Source organism: Acinonyx jubatus, chromosome A3 (genome assembly GCF_027475565.1).
Source record: "Acinonyx jubatus isolate Ajub_Pintada_27869175 chromosome A3, VMU_Ajub_asm_v1.0, whole genome shotgun sequence".
Taxonomy (NCBI): Eukaryota; Metazoa; Chordata; class Mammalia; order Carnivora; family Felidae; genus Acinonyx; species Acinonyx jubatus.
In genome coordinates this window covers 111,780,840-111,801,967 of record NC_069388.1, presented here as the reverse complement: position 1 = coordinate 111,801,967, position 21,128 = coordinate 111,780,840, and the positions used below count along the sequence as shown (strand labels likewise).

Genomic DNA, 21,128 nt, shown 5'->3' with positions numbered 1-21,128 from the left:
AATCTGTTATTACTGGGGAATTATATAGATTCAAGCCATTGGAGATCACCAACAGTTAGGAGCATCCCCAATGTGCAGATTAAAGACGCACTCCCTGTTCTTAGTTGTTCAATTGTGTATTCACAAAAAACAAAAATGCATACATGATTAGCATCACTAATGAGAAATATATATTAAAGGCTACATATGGTATGTCTCACATATTGGAGATAAATTATGTGCTAATTTCTTGGTTAGGTAGAATGTTATGAGGTACAAATGGTACTGGGGCAGAACAATACTCTAAATTTGGGACTTGCAGAATGGTTAAGTAAGTACGTATGGCAGCTGACCGATTAAAACATTTTTTTTCTTTGAGAGAGAGAGAGAGAGAGAGAGAGAGAGAGAGAGAATGAGAATGAGAATGAGTGGGGGAGGAGCAGAGAGAAAGCATGAGAGAGAGAATCCCAAGCAGGCTCTGTGCTGTCAGTACAGAGCCAAATGTGGAGCTTGATCCCAACTCTCTGGGATCATGACCTGAGCCGAAATCAAGAGTTGGATGTTCAGTCGACTGAGCCACCCAGGTACCCCAACAGCCAACCCATTTTAATTTTAGAAGAGCTAAATAGGAACATAGAGAATTTTGAATGAAGATCAAAACTGATTACTTGTTTGTGTCTGACAAATAAATAATGCCGTGTGGCCAACTCTGACATATCTCAGGTCTTCTGTGGTGGAGGGGAAGGAGTCCTGGGATGGTGGAGGAGACTTGGGTCCCTGTCCCTTCCTTATTGTCTAGCCTGGGATGAGAATCTGGTACAGTTACATAATACTTAGTTTCCTCATTTGTTTTTTCCACATCATGCTTTGTTAAAGGATCAGATTAGATTTATAAAGGTACTGTATGGGTATGTTAAAAACATTGTGTATTAGGAGCACCTGTCTGGCTCAGTCAGTAGAGCATGTGACTGTTGATCTCAAGGTTGTGAGTTTAAGCGTTGTGTTGGGTGTGGAGATTACTTAAAAATAAAAGTTTAAGAAAAAAACAAAACAAAACAAAACATTGTGTGTTAATTAAGTAGATTAACATAACCCTATAGTGATGTAATAAGATGAGACTTTTGGGATACTGTAGTGCTACATAGACCAATATGGTAGCCATCAGCTACATGTGATTATTAATCACTGGAAAGTTGGTTGGTTCAAACTGAGATATGCTGAAGTGTAAAAGACACATCAGATTTCATAGACTGTATGAAAAAAAGAATGTATGATGTCCAATAATTTTCTCTTGACACAAATTACAGGAATAGTATTTTTGATGTATTAGGTTAAATCATATGCTTTTTTTTTTTTTTACTTTTTTACTTTTTTTAAGTGTGGCTGCTAGAAAATTTAAAATTATTTATGTAGTTCTATTTTTTGAATTCTGAAAGGCCTGTCTTAAAAATGATGGCCACCAGGGTGTGCTGTGCACCCGCCAGCCCTGCCTTTGAAGGGTGCCCATTCTGGGAGGAAGAGCCACTTTTTCAACTGATTCTGAGCAGTCGCCTAAGTGTCTGTGTTCCTCCCATCAGCAGTTGTTGGTGTTGCCGTACTCTTTTCTTGAAACCCTGTAGGTAGAGACAGACCCACCGTTAGGGTGATTTTGAGGCTAGACAAGGAAAGGTGTTCCTCTGGGCTGTGTTTTGGGCAGACTTACTGCTTACTAGGGAAAAGGTTACAAGTTAAGAAGTTGACCTCTTAGCCATAGACAGTCCAGCTGTCTGGTCTGTTCAGCTCCTAGTTTTAGGTGCTTTTATTGAATTAGAAAAGAAAAACTTAAAGTGTGCCTATTTTATTTTAAATGTACATTTTGCATTTTGAAAAATAGACCCCATAGAGCCACCACCATAATAAAAATACAGTCATTTCCATTACACCAAAAAGTCGCTAATACTTCTCTGCAGTCAGTCACTTTCCCTCCCACTGGTCTGCTTTCTGTCACAGATTAGAGCTGCTTTTCCTAGAATTTCAAATAAATGGAATCATACAGTATGACTCTTTTGTGTCTGGTTTCTTTCCCTTAGCATAATGTTTTTTTAAGTTGTAGCAATTCTCTTTTTTCCCCAGTTTTACTGAGAAATAATTGGCATGTCACTGGATAAGTTTAAGGTGTTCAGCATAATGGTTGGGTTTGCATAAATTGTGAAATGAAATGATTACCACAGTAGGTTCAGCTAACATCTATCTTCTCATATAGTTGAAAAGAAAAGAAAAAACAGAAAAAAGGGAAAAAAATTTCTTCTTAGGATCTACTGTCTTAACAGCTTTCCTGTCACACAGCATACATCACATCAGGTCATACATCACATTCTTAGTGCTTATTCGTTTTGTAACTGGAGGTCTGTAGCTTTTGACTGTCTTCCTCCAATTCCCCTTCCCCCCACTCTTTGCCCCTGGTAACTACAGATCTGATCTCTTTCTCTAGGAGTTTTGTTTATTTATTTATTTATTTTTAGATTCTACGTATAAGTGAGATCATACAGTATGTATCTTTCTCTTAAGTTAGCATAAGACCTTCAAAGTCCATCCAAATTGTCACCATTGGCGGGATTTCCTTGTTTTTTTTTATGGCTGAATAATATTCCATTATGTACCATATCTTCTTCTTTTCTTTTAATGTTTATTTTTTATTTTTGAGAGAGTGGGAGAGGGGCAGAGAGAGAGGGAGACAGAGGATCTGGAGTGGGCCCTGTGCTGACTGCAGAGAGCCTGACGTGGGATTTGAACTCACAAACCATGAGATCATGACCTGAGCCAGAGTCACATGCTTAACCCACTGAGCCACCCAGGTACCCTGTACCGTATCTTCTTAATGCATGGATGCAAACTTAGGTCCATCAGAGGACAATGTGATTATCCATTTACCTGTTGGTAGACAGTTGAACTGTTTCTAATTTTTGGCTCTTATGAATAAAGCTGCTTGAAACATTTGTGTGTAAGTCTTTGTGTGAACATATGTTTTTAATTCTCTTTGGTAAATACCTAGGATTGGAATGGTTGGATTGTGTGGTGTGTTCTTAACTTGATGAGAAACTGCCAAACTGTTTTTCCAAAATGGTTGTACTGTTTTATAATCCAAACATCAGTGTATGAGAGTGCCAGTTGCAAATGCTTGGTATTGTCAGTCTTCTGAATTTTGGTATTCTAGTGTATTGTGTGTGTGTGTATAGAGAGATCTCATTGTGGTTTTACTTTTTTTTGACAATTCATTTTTTTAAATCAATTTTTTTGAAATAGAACTTCTATCCAAAAGTTGATCCATTTTAATTGATGAGATTAAACCCATTCAGTTTGATGGCATTTGACAAATACATATATCTAACCATTATAGTCACTGTATGTTTCATTACCCTAGAAAGTTCCATCATGCCCCTTTGCAGTTAATCCCCCACCTCTGTGGCCCTAAACAGTCATGGATCTGTTTACTGTGACTAGAGATAGATTGCTTTTTCTTTTTTTTTTTGATAAAAAAATTTTAAGTGTTTATTTTTGAGACAGAGCATGAGCTGGGGAGGGACAGAAAGACAGGGAGACAGAATCTGAAGCAGGCTTCAAGCTCTGAGCTGTCAGCACAGAGCCTGATGCAGTGCTCGAATCCACAAACTATGAGATCATGACCTGAGCCAGAGTTGGACACTTAACCAGCTGAGCCACCCAGACACTCTGATAGTTTGCCTTTTCTAGAATTTTACGTGAACTTTTTTGTATCTGGCCTCTTTTGTTGAGCATGTTTTTGAGATTTACCTATATGGCTACCTGTGGCAGTAGTTCCTTTTTATTGCTGACTAGAATTCCATTGGATGGATGTAGTATAGTTTTTCTTTTATCTGTTTATTGACAGACGTTTGAGTTGTTTCTGGTTTGGGCGATTACAGCCCAAATCATTGGGCTTATGAACATTTATTTATATATGTCTTTGTGTGGACATGTTTTCATTTCTCATGGTAACCACTTAGAGTGGAATTGATAGCTCCTATAGTAAATATACGTTGTTTTTTTTTTTATAAGAAGTTGGCAAAATATTTTCTTTGGTTGAACACCATTTTAAATTTCTACCAATAGTGTGTGAAAGTTCTCATTGCTCTGGATCCTTGTCAACATTTGTTATTGTCAGTGTTTTAAATTAGTATTTCCTCTTGACTACTGTTGTCAGGGATCTTTTTGTGTGCTTATTGGCCACCTTCCTTTATGAAGTACCTGTAGAAATCTATTGTCTACTTTTATATTGGGTTGTTTATCTTCTTTTTGAGTTGTAAGAGTTCTCCATACTCTCTGCATACAAGTCTCTTTTCAGATATTTGTTTTTTGAATATATTCTGAGTCTGTAGCTTGGCTTTTCATTTTCTTAACAATGTTTTCAAAAAAACAGAAGTTTTTAATTTGATGAAGTTCTATTTAGTAAGTTTTTTTCTCTGATGGTTCAGGTTTTTTTTGTATGTTCTAATTAAGGACTACTTACCTAGCCCAGCACTGCAAAGCTTTTCTCCTCTGATTTCTTCTAGTTTTTTCAGTATTAGCTTCTGCATTAAGGTCTGTGATCAATTTGGGTTTAATTTTTGTGTTGGTATGGGATAAGAGTGAAGGGTCATTTCTTTCCAAATGGATATCCAGTTGTTCCGCCATGTTTTTTTGAAAAGACTTTTCCTGTGTTGAATCACCCTAGGCACCTTTGTTAAAACTCATTTGACCATATGTGGGTCTAAAATTCTGGACTCTATTTGATTCCTTTCATGTGTATGTCTATCTTCATGCCAATACCACGCTGTCTTGGCTTTGTAGTAATTCTTGAAATCAGGTACTCTATCAAAGCCCCCTAAGTCCTCAGATTTTATTCTTTTTCAGATTGTTTTGGTTATTCTAGATCCTGTTGAGAAACAGAGTTGGGAGTGGATGTTTTAGATTAGAATTTAGAGCAGAGTATGGAAAGATCTGGTTTTAAATCCTGGTGGATCAGTAGAGGGGCTTTTGCCTACTGGACTCAATGAATGATAGCTGTTGTTTCCTATTACTGATATTATCAGTGCATTCCTGAGGTTTGATGGCGTGTCCTCTGTTTCTACATAGTAAATTATCTCTAAATATGTGTTTCACAAGAAAAAGCCTATTGAGCATATGTAGACATTGTATAATCTTTAAACAAAAAGGTAAGTTATCCCTCCTTAGTAATCAGTTGCATACAGTGTATTGAATGAATCAAATTTAATTTTTGGTCTAAATATTTTCTTTTGTATTGCACCAGAATCTTGAACTCAATGATGACACTGTTCTAAATGAGATTAAGTTAGCAGATTGTGAACAGTTTCAGATGCCTGACCTGTGTGCTGAAGAGCTTGCTGTTATCCTTGGAATCTGGTAAGTCAGTTACTTACTTGGGTACTTTGAACACTTCGCATATTGTTTCTCTTGTGTTGAGAAAGACTAGTCCAGGACTCAGTTGTTCTGGATGAATAGGGAATCTTATAATGCTTATGAGGATTGAGAATAGTGGGGCAATCAGTTACCACTAAACCACCAGTGGTCTCCACTGGGCAACCAAGTAAAGGGTTAGAGATTAGGAATCTCAGGAATCTCCTTTGAATTAGTATACTTATCCTTCTCTTTTCCTTCATAAGTAAAATATCTTTGATTAGCTTTCACTAGAAATAAACTTTTAATAAAGTATTTAGGAGAGTTGAGAATGACTAATTTGACCTTTGGAGATATTTACATTCTGAAGGATAGAATTCTTTTTTTTTTTTAAATTTTTAAGTTTATTTATTTATTTTGAGGGAGAGAGTGCCCTCCATGGGAAGGGGCAGAGAGAGGGAGAGAGAGAGAATCCCAAGCAGGCTTGTAAAAAAAAAAAAAAAAAAAGTCTTTTCACTCAGTAGAACTTACCCTTTTGTGACCACCTCATAGCATTTTACTTCCTTTCCACTGACAGTAGGATTTCATTTACGCACAAGTTGAATGCCGCCCTCCATTCCTTTTGTTAGTTAGGGTGAAGGGATCACACACACACACAGCTGTGCTTCTAAGCCCACAGCACTTGTCCTATCACATTATTTGATTCCACTGACAGAATTTATGCTATGAAACATTGTCCAATTCATGATGATTCTTAGTATATAAATAATATAAATAGCAACTATTTGTGAGCAGTTTCATGTGCTAGGAATTGCACCATGTACTTCCCACATTACCCCCTCTTAATGTTCTAGTGACCCTAGAGTTTGTTACTCTTCTCCATTTTTCAGAGGGGAAAGCGGGTTTAAATGGCTGACTGACTTGCTCAGAATTACAAAGCAGCAGTGAAGGCTTGAATATCCAGGTTTTACTGACCCTAAGTTTTGAGTTCTCCTCTATGCAGTTTCTTAAAACATCATTTTGGCAAATTCATGATTGTCAACTTATCAGAAAATTAAATCAAGCAAAGTATACATATTCCCAGGCATTCTGTCAATTGAGCTTTAGGTACAATGAATTAAACTTCACAGTTGAGAGAGGACTAAAAGACAAAGAAAATGCTTGTTCTAAAATACTGTTTTTTTCCTCCAAATACAATATTGATGGAACAGCTAAAAGTGCTGAGTGGATTTCATAGGCAACTTGAATCTTCCCTGTTTGGTAGAAACTACTTGGTTATGTTTTGAATCTTGGAGCACCTGATGCGGTTTATAAATGAGTCAGGACATCTACATGAACTGAATTCCCTTGGGGAATTGTAAACAGCGATTTTGTTATACCGCTTGATCTCTATCTGATCCCCATGGTCATTACCTCTATGGAAAGTTGACTTGGACGTTGCAGTGGGCTGGGTTGGTTTAGAAAGGAAACACAGAGAAGGTGAATTCTTTATAGATGGTTGATTGGTGAAGCAGTGGGGCTAGGAAAAAAGAGACAAATGAAAAACCAGAGTCTTAAATACAGAGAACAAGCTGGTGCTTGCCACAGGGGAGGTGGGATGGGGAGATAGGTGAAATAGATAAAGGGGGTTAAGAGTAAACTAATCTTCTTTTAGAGGTTTTGTTTTTTTGAGAGAGAGTGCACGTGAACAGGGGAGGGGTGGAGAGGAATGGGGAGATTCCCAAGCAGGCTCCATGGCCAGCACGGAGCCCCAGTGTGGGGCTCGATCCCACAACTGTGAGATTATGACCTGAGCTGAAATCAAGAGTTGGGTGCTTACCCAGGTGCCCTGAGAGTAGATTTATCTTTGTGGGCATTGAGAAATATGTAGAATTGTTGAATTGTTGTATTGTATACCTGAAACTTCTATAACACTGTATATTAATTATACTTGAATTTTTAAAAAAGGTAACCACTGTCCTTAATTTTGCATTTGTCATTTTCTTAAAAAAATTTTTTTTTTGTAAACGTTTATGGATTTCTGAGAGACAGAGAGAGACAGAGCACGAGTGGGAGAGGGGCAGAGAGAGAGGGAGACATAGAATCTGAAGCAGGCTTTGGGTTCTGAGCTGTCAGCACAGAGCCTGATGCGGGCTCAAACTCACGAACTGTGAGATCATGACCTTAGCTGAAGTCAGACGCTTAACTGACTGAGCCACCCAGGCGCCCCTCTTGCCTTTTCAAAAAATATATTTATTCACATGTTTTTATACTTCTTTTTTTTTTTTTTAATTTTTTTTAACGTTTATTTATTTTTGACAGAGAGAGACAGAGCATGAGTGGGGGAGGGGCAGAGAGATAGAGGGAGACACAGAATCTGAAACAGGCTCCGGGTTCTGAGCTGTCAGCACAGAGCCCGACGTGGGGCTCGAACTCACGGACCGCGAAATCATGACCTGAGCTGAAGTCAGACGCTCAACCGACTGAGCCACCCAGATGCCCCACCTGTTTTTATACTTCTAAGTCGATTGTTTCATGTTGTTGGTTTCTGAGCTTTATGAAAATGATATCTTACTATATGTAGTCTTCTGTGATTGTTTTTTCTCTCAATATTCTGATTTTATGATTCATTCATGTTTTATATGTAACTACAATTTACTTCACATTACAGCATCCCTTGGGGTGAATATTTCTCTGTTTATCAGTCTCCTTTTGGACGTTTGGATTGTTTCAAGATTTTTTCCTATCTTACACAATTTTACTACGGATATTTGTGTGTATGGTTCTGGTACACCTATTCAGGAATTTCTCTGGGCTCTATACCTAGGATGGAATTACTGAGTTAAGGATATATGAAAGTTTGCTGTACAAGATAGTGCTAAATTGTTTAACAAAATCATCCTGTCAAATTGTACTTGGATCAGCAGGATCTAAATATTCCCATTGTTCTGTCTCTTTGACAGCCTTTCTCTAATTTTTGCCTAATGGTTACAGTAATATTTTAATTTTTTTGGCCTGAGTTTGATAAATAGGAGCTGGTGCCACGTTAATTCTTTTCATTTTCTTTTCTTTTTTTTTTTTTTTTTAAATTTTTTTTTTGAACGTTTATTTATTTTTGGGACAGAGAGAGACAGAGCATGAACGGGGGAGGGGCAGAGAGAGAGGGAGACACAGAATCGGAAACAGGCTCCAGGCTCTGAGCCATCAGCCCAGAGCCCGACGCGGGGCTCGAACTCACGGACCGCGAGATCGTGACCTGGCTGAAGTCGGACGCTTAACCGACTGCGCCACCCAGGCGCCCCCTTTTCATTTTCTTTGTGACCTGGCACAGATTAGATTGCTTTCCCCCAGTAAAATAAGTTATGTTGACATTTAGTACACCAGCCACATTTTATTTGTTAGCATTTTACTACATACTTGCTTATTACATTATTTACTGTCATACTTATCTTTGGCACACTCATATCTATATTTGTACATGATACAATATTACAATATGTGCTTTGAAATATATACACTTTATGTTGCATTTTTAAAAATTCGGCGTCATTAGTTACAACATGCATTTTAGAATTAATTTGCTTTTTTTTTTTTTTTTTTAATTTAAAGCACAAATTTCCAAAAGAATAACCCAGTGCATAAGTTAACTGAAGAGGAGCTGCTGGCATTTACATCAGTGAGTAATGTCGTCCTTTCCGTTTAATTTTTTTCCTTGTATGTTTTAGGGCTTCTGATGTATTCTTGCCTCAGATTGCTCCTGTTGAAACACTGCCACTTAAGGAAGTTAAGGGGATAAAACCTCATCATTTTAATTTCCAAACCACATCTACCTTGCTGTTGATTTAAACACAAGCATTTTCCTTTGTACTTGCTTGGATTTGAGGGCAGTGACCAAATATGTCTTGTTCATTGTTTGATCTCATCGCCTAATAGGTGCTCAATAAATGTTGAATGAATAAATGAAGTGACAGAACAAGAGTTTGAATCCTCACCCCAAAGCTACTATAGTATGCAACTCTTTTGTCTAAAACTGAGGGTGACGCCTGCATGGATGGGATGAGCAAGAGGACATCAGGCAGTGAGGAGCAGAGCCAGGAGGGTGTAGGTTATAGACGACAAGGAGGGAGGCCGTGTCCAGGGCACGAGGTGCTGGTCAGCCTTCCACACCGTAGAGCAGTGAGAGGCCGTGGGCACTGAGAATTAGTGCATTGCTTATCTCCTGGACGGGTCCTGTGGAATATCATGTAGTCTCTCTCATTACGGGGAATTAAGGAGGGAATGGGTATAAGAAAATAAAGCTGATAGATAAAGACCACAGTCAGAGAAGAATGTCAGTGAAAAGAAAAGATCCAGTAATAGAGATGTTTGAGGTTTTGAGATCAAAGAAGGATTTTCAAGAACAGAAAAGTCGCAGACCAAAGGGTCACTTGGTGTCTTCTTAGCTTTATGGATAAAAAGATAACGCATGTCTTTGATGAGCACAAATTACTTAAGATAATTTTTTCAAAGGCATTTTTATTATCCTAGTTAGAATCAAGTGAGAATTCTGATGTTTTTTTCTTTGTTATTTTTCAGATAAGGCAAAAATGAAGTACTTTTATCTGGTAGAAAGCTAGCTTACTTTGTATTGTCATGTACATTTTGCAAGTTACTGTTTCCTGCATAAGGTCTTGGAACTGATGGGATGTACATCCTTTGAGGCCTCTGGGGGCCTGCTTTCTCTTCTCACTTAAGCATTCTGAGAAGTCTTTGGTGTTTATGATGATAGTGTATCTATGTGTAGGTAACTATGTGGAAATGTCCCTGTTTATTCACCACATATGCTATAAGGAATTTGACAAGTAAAGTGTTAAACACTTTTTTAAAAGATTTATTTAAAAATGATTCTGTGTTTCCTATTTATTTAGCTAATCTCTGTTGAATACTGAATCTATGTCAGGCATTGTGCTGGTCACTGGGGATACAGTGTCAACAAAGTCTTTCCCTCTTGGAGTTTACATCTATTTACATTCTTGTGGGGGAAATATATAATATACAAAGAGAGAAATAATATATTTAACAGATGTGCTCTGGAGACCTATAGAGCAGGGTAAGGGAACATGAATGGCATGGGGATGGCTGTTTCAGAAAAGGTGGTGGGGAGGATCTCAGTGGGAAGGTGACGCTAAACACAGGTCCACGTGCAGTGAGGCCCAGGGAAACGTGTGGAGGGTCTGGAATGGTGGTCAGTTTGCATTACTGTAAGGAAGTACAGAGCTGGTGGGGACAAGTGTCTAGATGATACATGATGACTGGGACGCTTGGGTTTCTTCTGATGACTGGGGTAAACAGGATGTAACATATGCTAGGAAGTGTTCCTGTTGGCCTTTTATGGGGAGGGGATCAGTAATAACATCTTTTGGGGGACTGGTCTTAGCAGATTAAGGTATATGTGTCACCCATAGTTATCCTAAAAAACCCACTAAAATACTCTATTTATATTCAAGCAGTTAATTTTTTTTTTTTTCAGCGTTTCCCTTTGGTGCAGATAAATTTCTTCCTTTTTAAAAAACTTTCCCCTTTTTTTTTTCCTGTTTCTTTTCTGATTCTTCCCGCCCTCCTCCCCCACCCATTCTTGTTCCTCTCTACTGTGAAGTACTTCTGACGTAATTAACTCTGGTAACCTCTGGGGTAGGTAACTCATCTCTCCTAACTTGCAACGAGGTCATAAATTCGAATTTTATACTTTTCCCCCAGGGCTTCACAATACATAATGTTTTTGCTCTCTTTCCTCCTCTAACTCTTCCAAGTCAGAGCTGACCTGAGGACTGATCTCTTTGGAGGAAAGCTGTTTGATTACAGTGATGCAAAGTGCCAGGTCTGACTCTTCTAAGGAGATGAGTTTTTAAATTCCAAGTGAATCTTTATTTCTTAAGAAGTAGGGTGAGGAACTTACCTGTAAGGAGGGCTTTTAGGAGCCCCAAGGATGCTTTGTGATCTGCACCACCCCCTTCTTTTGTTTATCCCAAAGGAAGCATACAGAATATACTGGAAAAATCCAGATGAGCCCTTGTCAACTCATCCTTGTATTTATTAGTACTTCCTGACATCCCTTCCTTGTGCAAGGTACTGAGGCAGATAATAAGATGAGTTGGAAGTGGCCCCTGGTTTCAATGAAGAATTTCATTGAAATTTATATCTTGTATAATGATATATCCTGTATATAAACATCCTTTATCTGTATTATTCTATATTACTCCAAAAGAATATTGGAGGAAAAGGGAACACTTTGAGGTGCTACCTCACTTCTGAACTTTTGAACTTCTGTCTGTGCTTTTTTCTTTCTTTTCTTTTCTTTTCTTTTTTTTTTTTAAGTTTAATTATTTTGAGAAAGAGAGAACGGGAGAGGGACAGAGAGAGAAGGAGAGAGAGAGAATCCCAAGCAGGCTCTGCACTGTCAGCACAGAGCCCAATGTGGGGCTTGAACCCATGAACTGTGAGATCATGACCTGAACCGAAACCAGGAGTCAGGTACTTAACTGACTGAGCCACCCAGGTGCCCTTTCTTTCTTTCTTTCTTTCTTTCTTTCTTTCTTTCTTTCTTTCTTTCTTTCTTTCTTTCTTTTCCTTCCTTCCTTCCTTCCTTCCTTCCTTCCTTCCTTCCTTCCTTCCTTCCTTCCTCCCTCCCTCCCTCCCTCCCCCCCCTCCCTCCCTCCCTCCCTTCCTTCCTTCCTTTGTTTATTTATTTCTTTTGAGAGAGAGAATGAGAGCAGGGGAAGGGCATAGGGAGAGGGAGAAAGAGAATCCCAAGCAGGCTCCGCACTGTCAGGGCAGAGCCCAACTCAGGGCTCAAACCCACGAACCATGGGATCATGATCTGAGCCAAAATCAAAAGTCATATACTTAACTGACCCAGTCACCCAGGCACCCCTCTGTGCCTTTATTTAACACAGATCATATTTGGGCTTATAATTCTTCATGTATTCATGTATATTCATGTATATTTTCCCTCCCACAGGACTATAAACTCTCCATTTCAGGGACTGGGCTTTGTTCTTCTCTGGGTCTTCTACAAGGTCCAGTGCAGTGCTTCCAAGCTTCACTTGTAATTGTTGCTCAGTAAATGGATGCAGAAGAAGAGAATGAATGAAATAGACTCGAACCCTGGACAGGATTTATTTGTGTCCATTACTTTGATGATTTTAGGTGGTGCTGCATGATGGTACTTGATGGGAAGGATAACCACTTCTTTCATCTTCTTCTGTGTGATGAGGGAAGTAGGGGATGTGCCTCGTTCTCAGCACTGAAAACTTGTTTTGAGGATCAAAATGGAGAATGTCCTGACAGTACCTTTGAGTAGGTGGAGCTGGTGCACCCATAGCTTTCGGGGATGAGCTGGATCATCTGATCACTGGTTTTAGGAGAGCATTTGTTTTCCAGGAATAAGAATTCCTAAGTGGATAAGACCTGCTGGAAATTGGCTGTAGATGTGGGAGAGAAGGAGGAGGGAGGAAACAGCATACTCTTTCTTGCTGGGCATCCATTTCCCTTCTCTGGCAGCAGCGTGGTGGCCTGGAACTAGGGGTGTAAGCTATTGAGACTAAGAAGTGTCTTTTTGTTAACAGAAGGTCAAGAGTAGTTTAAGTCTTAATATTCCTACCAGTGGATTGTAAGCCCTTGAAGGGATGGGGACCATAGTTACCAGAGATTTGTTAAATGTTTATTGAATAGGAGCACCTGGGTGGCTCAGTAGGTTAAGCGTCCCACTTCGGCTCAGGTCATGATCTTGCAGTGTGTGAGTTCGAGCCCTGTGTTGGGTTCTGTGCTGACAGCTCAGAGCCTGGAGCCTGCTTTGGATTCTGTGTGTCCCTCTCTGTCTGACCCTCCCTCACTCACATTCTGTCTCTCTCTCTCTCAAAAATAAGCAGTAAAAAAAAAATTAAAACAACAAAAAAAGTACCTTCCCACAAGATGTTAATTACAAGGGTAAAAGGGTAAAAGAGAAATCTCTTTTTTGGAGACATTTTTATTAGTGATTTCCTGTTGGTGCAGCATGTAGAAATACACGTGAGATAATGTTGGGAGAATGTTTTAATTCAGTAATGTCAGAAGCTTATCCTGAAAGAAATATTTTATTTTTTTAAGGTTGTCATAATGTGGTGCTGTTCCTGAGATATTCGATCCACACATTTCAGGAAAACTGAATGACTCATAGTGAAAATAACCCATATTGTTTTAGAGAGCCATTTATGTTGTATCGGCTTGATAATTTAAAATTAGCTGTTATCTACGTTATTTCCTTTCAGATGGGCCAAGTCAGTGACATTCAGTAATGCTTTTAATTTCCTTTCATTGTTGAAAATGGGAACAATTTAGTTAATTCATACAGGTGTTTCAGTTTTCATTGGCAAAAGTTTTGCTTAAGTGTGAATTGATACTGGCAGCCTGCCTTCTGACTGTCTGCCGAAGCCCCAAGGTCTCCGTAAATGAAAAAAAGAAAAGACTTTTGGAACTTACACATTATATTGTATATATTTTCTCTTTCTGCTATAAATTTTAAAGCTGTTTAATAAATACTTATCTGTGAACATAGAACGGTTTGCAAACACTTGTACGTGATTGCCTGTTTTTCTTTTAGGGCATGTGCATTTCTCAATTTTTAAAGATAGGCAACACAACTTTCCGAGATAGCCGTGACACCCCTGACAGTTTGTGTTAGCATTACAAGATTGCACATTCTATATTAAGCAGTTATAGCTCAGGATTTTTTTTTTTTTTCTGGTTTGAATACTTGTCTCTCAAAATGTTACTTGTACATTTGAATAGGTATTTATTGATAATGAATATTGTGGTGCTCTCTGGGTTATAAATGCTCTTAAAGAAGTAAGAGATAGGCCTGCTTTATTTTTTTGTATCAGTTTGTAGGTTAACTGTTATTAAACAGAGGATTCATAAATGTTTTTTGACTGGAGTTGAACTGAGTTACTTGTATATGTCCTATTTCAGGAATAGACAGAAGGACTGCTAGGATTTCAATAGGAGATTAAGGCACTTTTCTAACCACCATCTATCTACTCTGGTAACTGCTAGACTTCTTTCATCACCGTTAGCCATGGCTTAAGGTTAATACTTATTTGTGGGTTTACGTCTAGCCACATTGGAATAACTGGTACTGACCTTGAACTTTTACTGTAAGCAGCTACAAAACTGGACAAAATATATGAAGCAGCAGTGCAAAAAAGGATAAGTCATGACCAAATTGTGTTTATCTCAAGAGTGCAAAATTGGTTTAATATGAAGAAATCAATGCAAGTCATCTTACTAGTAGAGTAAAAGAGAGAAGCCAAATGATTATCTTGATAGCAGAAAAGCATTTGAAAAAAATTCAACACACTTTATTTTATATTACACAATACATACTTTATATTATAAAGTGTATGTGTGTATATTATATTATATTATATTATATTATATTATATTATATTATAAAAGCTTTTAATAAACTAGAAATTGAAGGGAATTTCAACCTGGTAAAGGGCATCAATGAAGAATCTCATTAATATTATTATTTTCTGTTTTAGAGAGAGAGCATGTGAGTGGAAGAGAGGGGCAGGGGGGGTGGGGAGAGAGAGAGAGAGAGAGAGAGAGAGAGAGAGAGAGAGAGAGAGAGAGAGAAGGAGAGAGAATCTCAAGGAGGCTCCACGCTCAGTGTGGAGCTTGATGCAGGGATTGATCCCACAACCCTGGGATCATGACCTGAGCCAAAATCAAGAGATGGACGCTCAATTGTCTGAGCCACCCAGGTGCTGCTCTAATTAAAATCATTATTGACAAAAAACAAACTTTCCTCCTTAAGATCTCCATTGAACTGGAAATCCCAACTAGTGCAATAAGACCTGAAGAAGATGCAAAAGGTGTATGAATTGGAAAGGAAGATTATGCATAGATGACACAATTATATTCATAGGAAACCCTAAAGAATTGACATGAAAGCTACTGGAAGTAATAGGCAAGGTCTCAGAATACAAGGTCAATAAAAAGAAAAAATCAGTGAATAAATTCTAGCAGTGAATAATTGGGAAAGACATTTTAAAACTACTTATGATAGCATAAAATATCAAAAATAAACTGTTTTGTGATAAATTTAACTGAAATATGACTTGTATGCTAAAAATGACATAATGCTGAGAAAAAGAAGATCTAAATAAATGGAAAGATTACAATATATCATGGATTGGAAGACTCAATATGTTTGAATTGACAGGTTTCTCAAAATTGAGTTATAAATTAATAGAAATAAATTCCTAGTAGGCTTTTTCTCTTTCCAGAAATCAGCAAGTTGATTCTAAAATTTATTAAGAGGACTTCTGCTTCTGTGATAGGCAAGTAAGCTGTTTGGAGCCATCCTTCAGATAAAAAAGACAAATTGGACAAAATGCAAGAAATAAAAAAAAAAACAGCTATCTGATGAGCTTGGGAATGACTGAAGGCAGGAAGATTCTGGAGATGACTGTTTTGCTTGGAAGAAGGGAATGACATTGTGTGTTTTTCTTGTTTCTATCTTATGGCTAAACCTCAGTGTCCTAAGTGCAAGGCAGCTAAAACTCTGATAGCAATCCAGCAGTCTTTCTAAGGACAGAGATTGGGGCTACCATGGCTGCTGGACTGTGAGGGGGAACATTTCATAAAGGAGAGAGTCACGATGAAGATTCTTACATTCTTGATATAAATGTTGTCTAAGTCTGGCTTATTCTTGAGCTACACATGTGTAGGGAATACTCTAAGCAGCTTAGCTAAGGACAGAGGAACTCAGAGGAGATTCTGAGCAGCCACACAAGAGACTGTCTATAGGCTTAGTCAAAAGTTATGTGCTAAACACAAGACTTTTATGTGTTAAAAAAAAAATTTTTTTTTAACATTTATTATTGAGAGACAGAGGGAGACAGAGCATGAGCAGGGGAGGGGCCAAGAGACAGGGAGACACAGAATCTGAAGCAGGCTCCAGGCTCTGAGCTGTCAGCACAGAGCCCGATGCGGGGCTCGAACTCACAAACCGAGAGATCATGACCTGAGCCGAAGCCGGATGCTTAACCAACTGAGCCACCTAGCTACCCCAAAAAGTTTTATGTGTTATGTGTTAAAATATAAAAAGCCAACACTTTGGAACAACACAAGAAAAATCACTCTCTACAGTGTAACATTCACAATATTTAGGATATCAGCCAAAATTGTTCAGCACATGAAGGATAAAGAGACCATAAGCAATTCATAAGAGACAAGATAGTCGATGGAGACTAACTCCAACATGACCTAGATGTTGGAATTAGCAGACAAGGATTAAAGAAAGATCCTTTCCAGCACCTGGGTGTCTCAGTCAGTTGAGCATCTGACTCTTGATTTTGGTTCAGGTTGTGATCCCAGTGTTGTGGGATCGAGCCCCATGTTGGGCTCCATGTTCAGCAGGAAGCCTGCTTAGCATTTTCTCTCTCTCTCTCTCTCTCTCTCTCTCCCCCCCTCGCCCCCGCTACCCCTCTCCTCAACTTGAGCACACTTCTCTCTCTCTCTCTCGAAAGAAATCAAATGAGAAAGATCCTTTAATTACACTCAGTAACATAAAGGAAAAACGTTTGTAATAGTCACAAAGAGGAATTTGTAGAGAAAAGCAGAAAGTATAAACAACCACAGGGTAATCTTAAAATTGAATTTATGTAAAATAAAATTTATGTATTTATGTAAAATAAAAATTATGTGGATGAGATTTACAATTGAATGGAGATGATACAAGAAAGGTTTAGAGAACTTGAAGATAAATCAATAGAAGCTATCCTGTGTGAACAACCCAGAGACAAAAAAGATAAAAATAATGAATAAGGCTTCTTGGATATGTGGAACAGTATCGGAAGGTTCAACATATATGTAATTGGAGCCAGAAGAAGAGAGAAAATAGGGCAGAAAAAATTTGAAGAAATACTGGCTAAAACTTTCCTAAATGTATGAACATCGTATATTTATGAATTCGAGAAGCACAGTGAGACCTAAGCAGGGTAAAACAAAGTAAATAAAGCCTATGTATGTCATAGTCAGTCTGCTAAGATGGAACATAAAGAGAATGTCTTGATAAGAAATAGAGAAGAATGACACAATAAGTAAGGGAAAACAAAGATTGCAAAGATCTCTAACTTCTCAGGAACTATAGAGGGCAGAAGACCATGGAGCAACATTTTTAAAGTGCTCTAGTGAAAAATGTATCAACCCAGAATTCTGTATTTAGTAAAAATATCTTTAAAGAATTATGGCCAAATGAAGACCTTTTTACTTTTTATTTTTTTCAATTTCTTAAGTGTTTGTTTATTTTTGAGAGAGAGTCAGAGCATCAGCGGGAGAAGGGCAGAGAAAGAAGGAGACACAGAATCCAAAGCAGGCTCCAGGCTCCAGGCTCCAGGCTCCAGGCTCCAGGATCCGAGCTGCCAGCACAGAGCCTGAAGCGGGGCTCAAACTCATGAGCCGTGAGATCATGACCTGAGCTGAAGTCGGACGCTTAACCGACTGAGCCACCCAGGTGCCCCTGAAGACTTTTTTAGATAAAAGAAACCTAAGAATTCGTTGTCAGCAGGCCTGTACTATAAAAAAATACTAAAGGAAATTCTTTAGGATGAAGTGAAAAAAAATTCATACAGAAGCTTCAATGTTCAGTGAGAATTAAAGAACATCTGAAATGATAAAACATCTAGATAAATATAAAAGAGCATCATTTTCCTTACAATACCTTTAATATATATATATTTCTATTTAAAACAAATTATGAAATTCTCTGTTGGTATTTTCTGAACTATGTAGAAAGCATGCAAAGGTGGATAAACAGACCTAGATGATTATAAGTTTTCTACATTTTATGTGAAGGATTACACTATTAATTCTAAATACATTGTGGACAAGTAAAGATACTGCTATTCTAGAGCAACGACTTAAAAATGCAAAAGCATCTGGGGGGATATGGCTGGCCCAGTTGGTAGAGCTGGATCAAGATGTGACTCTTGATCTCAGGGTCATGAGTTTAAGCCCCATGTTGGGTGTGGAGCCTACTTAAAAATTTTTTAAAAATTATAAAAAAGTGCAAAAGCATCTAGCTAAAAATCCAATGATAAGTTAAAATGGCAATCTGAAGTATTTTTGAATAACCCAAAAAGAAGCAGGAATGGCAGTACAATAGGATAACAAATACATTCAACCATATCTATAATTATATTAAATGTTAATGGATAAATACTCCAAATAAAAGTCCGAGGTTGTGAGAATGAAAAAAAAAAAAAAAAAGCAGCAACCAACAAGACATAACTATATGTTCTTCCTAAGAGTTGTATTTTAAATATAAAGGCTCAGGTTGAAAAAAATGGATAGAAAATATTATCCTATGCAAACATTAAGTATAAAAAGATACAATTTAGATTTGCTAAATTAATATAAAATAAAAGGGCTTTGTTATAAAGAATACTTCCAGAGACAGAGAGAGCTATTTCATAATAATAAAGGGAGAATTTTCCAAGAAGACATAATAATCATAAATGTATATGTGCATAATAACAGCTACATAACGTCTGAAGCAAAAGTTGACAAAATTAAAGTGAGAAATAGACAATACCACAATCATACTTATTTTAACATTCCTCTCTCAGCAGTTAATAGAACAGCTTGACAAAAACACTGCATAAATACATAGTTAATTTGGACAATACTATGAACCAACTGGACCTAATTGATATTTATAGAACAGTGCAGTCAGAATACCTTTTTTTTTTTTTAAGTGCACATGGTATGTTCAACGAGACCATATACTGGGCCAGTAAAAAAATCTCAATAAAAAAATGCACATCATATGGAATATATTCTCTAAATAACTGTTAGATATCTAGAAAAATTCCCAAGTATTTGGAAACCAAATAATTAAGCAACATAGTCAGTCTATGGATCAATAAAGAAACCACAAAGGAAAAATATATATAAAAGTCAGTCATTGACCTCTATTTCCTTCAATTCCTTAAAGTAAAATTGTTGTAACATTGGGGTAATGAGCAATTTTCAGCTAGGATGCTAAGTGCATGAACCATAATAGAATTGGATAGAAAGTTATATTGAACTTCATTAAAATTAAAATCTGCTCTTTGAAGGACATCATTAAGAAAATGAAAAGACAAGATTCAGACTGAGCAAATATTCACAGTACATATATCTCATAAAAGTCTTGTTTTCAGAATAAAGATCTCTTCCAACTCAATAATAGGATAAAGCAATGAAAAATGGAGAAGGTTTGAACCAGATCTTCCACCAAAGATACATGAATGACCAACAAGAGTATGAATGATGCTTAATACCAGTAGTCATTGGGAAAATGCATTTTAAAACCACGAGACACCACTTTATACCACTTAAAAGACTTAATACTGTGTGGGGTAGTTGGAAGTCTTATCCATTGTAGATACAATGTAATGTAAAATGGTACAACCAGTGTGGAACACAGTTTGGCATTTTCTCATGGAGTTAATCATCAGTGCTACCTCTAGGTATTTACTTATGAGAAATGAAAATAAATGTCCCACAAAGACTTATCTACAGATGTTCATAGCTGTTTAATTCATAATAGCTTAAAGCTGGAAAAACCCAAATGTCCATCAACAAGTGAGTGATAAACTAGAGTACATCCAGCTAAAGAATTGATACGGAGCAATGAAAAGAAATGGAATACTGATACATGCAACAGTGTGAGTGAATCTGAAAAACACGATTTTGAGTTAAAAAGCCTGATTCCATTTAGTTGGAATTCTAGAGTAGAGAAAACTAAATCATAATGACAGAGAATAGGTCACAGATTGATTGCCAGGGAGCTTTTTGAGCTGATGGAAATTTGTATATCTTGATTTTCATGGTTGTTGCATAGGTGTATACATTTGTGAAAACAGCAAAGTCTATGCCAAATAATGGGTTTATTTTGTTGTGCCTGTCATATATTTCAATAAGGGAAAATGTGTAGGTGTTATTTAGAACTATAATATTTAAGATTGATGAGTTTATTAAGATAGATTTTGACTTCAGTGTAGATAGGTCGTCAATTTCAGAACTACAACACGAAATACTCAGCCTACCTGATGTGTTAAGTGGAAAGAATGTAGGAGAACAAATTCCCAAAGGGAGGTTGCTCAGTGTTCACATTTAGTATCAATTTTACTTTTTTTTTTTATATAAGGCAAAATCAGGGTAATTTCCCTCAAATATTTTTGGAAACTACTGTTCAAAAGAAACTCTAGGTTGCTCTTGGGGGGCTCAGTTAAGCGTCCAACTCTTGATTTCGGCTCAGGTCATGATCTCACAGTTTGTGGGATGGAGTCACGCATTGGGCTCTGCACTGACAATGCAGAGCTTGCTTGGGATTCTCTCTCTCCCTCACCCTCTGCCCCTCCCCCCTGAATGTACTGACCTGCTTTCTCAAAAATAAATAAATAAACATTAAAAAAGAAACTCCAAATTCAGGTGGAGGAATATACTGTTTAGAGCTCCACTTGTGGTACTTTTGACCCTTAGCACCTAACACAGGTCACTGATTTGTTGAGTTGAATTTTTCTCCCCTCATGATCAAGAGTCAGCAGAAACAACAAACAAACAAAACAAACAATTCATTGGGCTGGAAACTTGTGTATAAAAATAGCATAGGAATTGGCATCTTCTAAAATACGATGAGGTATTAATACATGATTTCAAGCAACTTCTCTGTTAATGGATATAAAAATAGCTAATTAGTAGAATTTAAT

At 37.5% G+C, this 21,128-nt stretch overlaps 1 protein-coding gene across 1 annotated transcript in view; it reads left to right on the top strand.

Moving 5' to 3' along the window:
* TTC27 (tetratricopeptide repeat domain 27) overlaps positions 1-21,128 on the top strand; it is a 185,463-nt gene that overhangs the window by 31,962 nt on the left and 132,373 nt on the right. The window contains exons 8-9 of the mRNA XM_015064214.3: positions 5,264-5,376; positions 8,959-9,025. Coding sequence (XP_014919700.1) covers positions 5,264-5,376; positions 8,959-9,025 — 180 coding nt within the window. The remainder of the gene's footprint in view (positions 1-5,263; positions 5,377-8,958; positions 9,026-21,128) is intronic.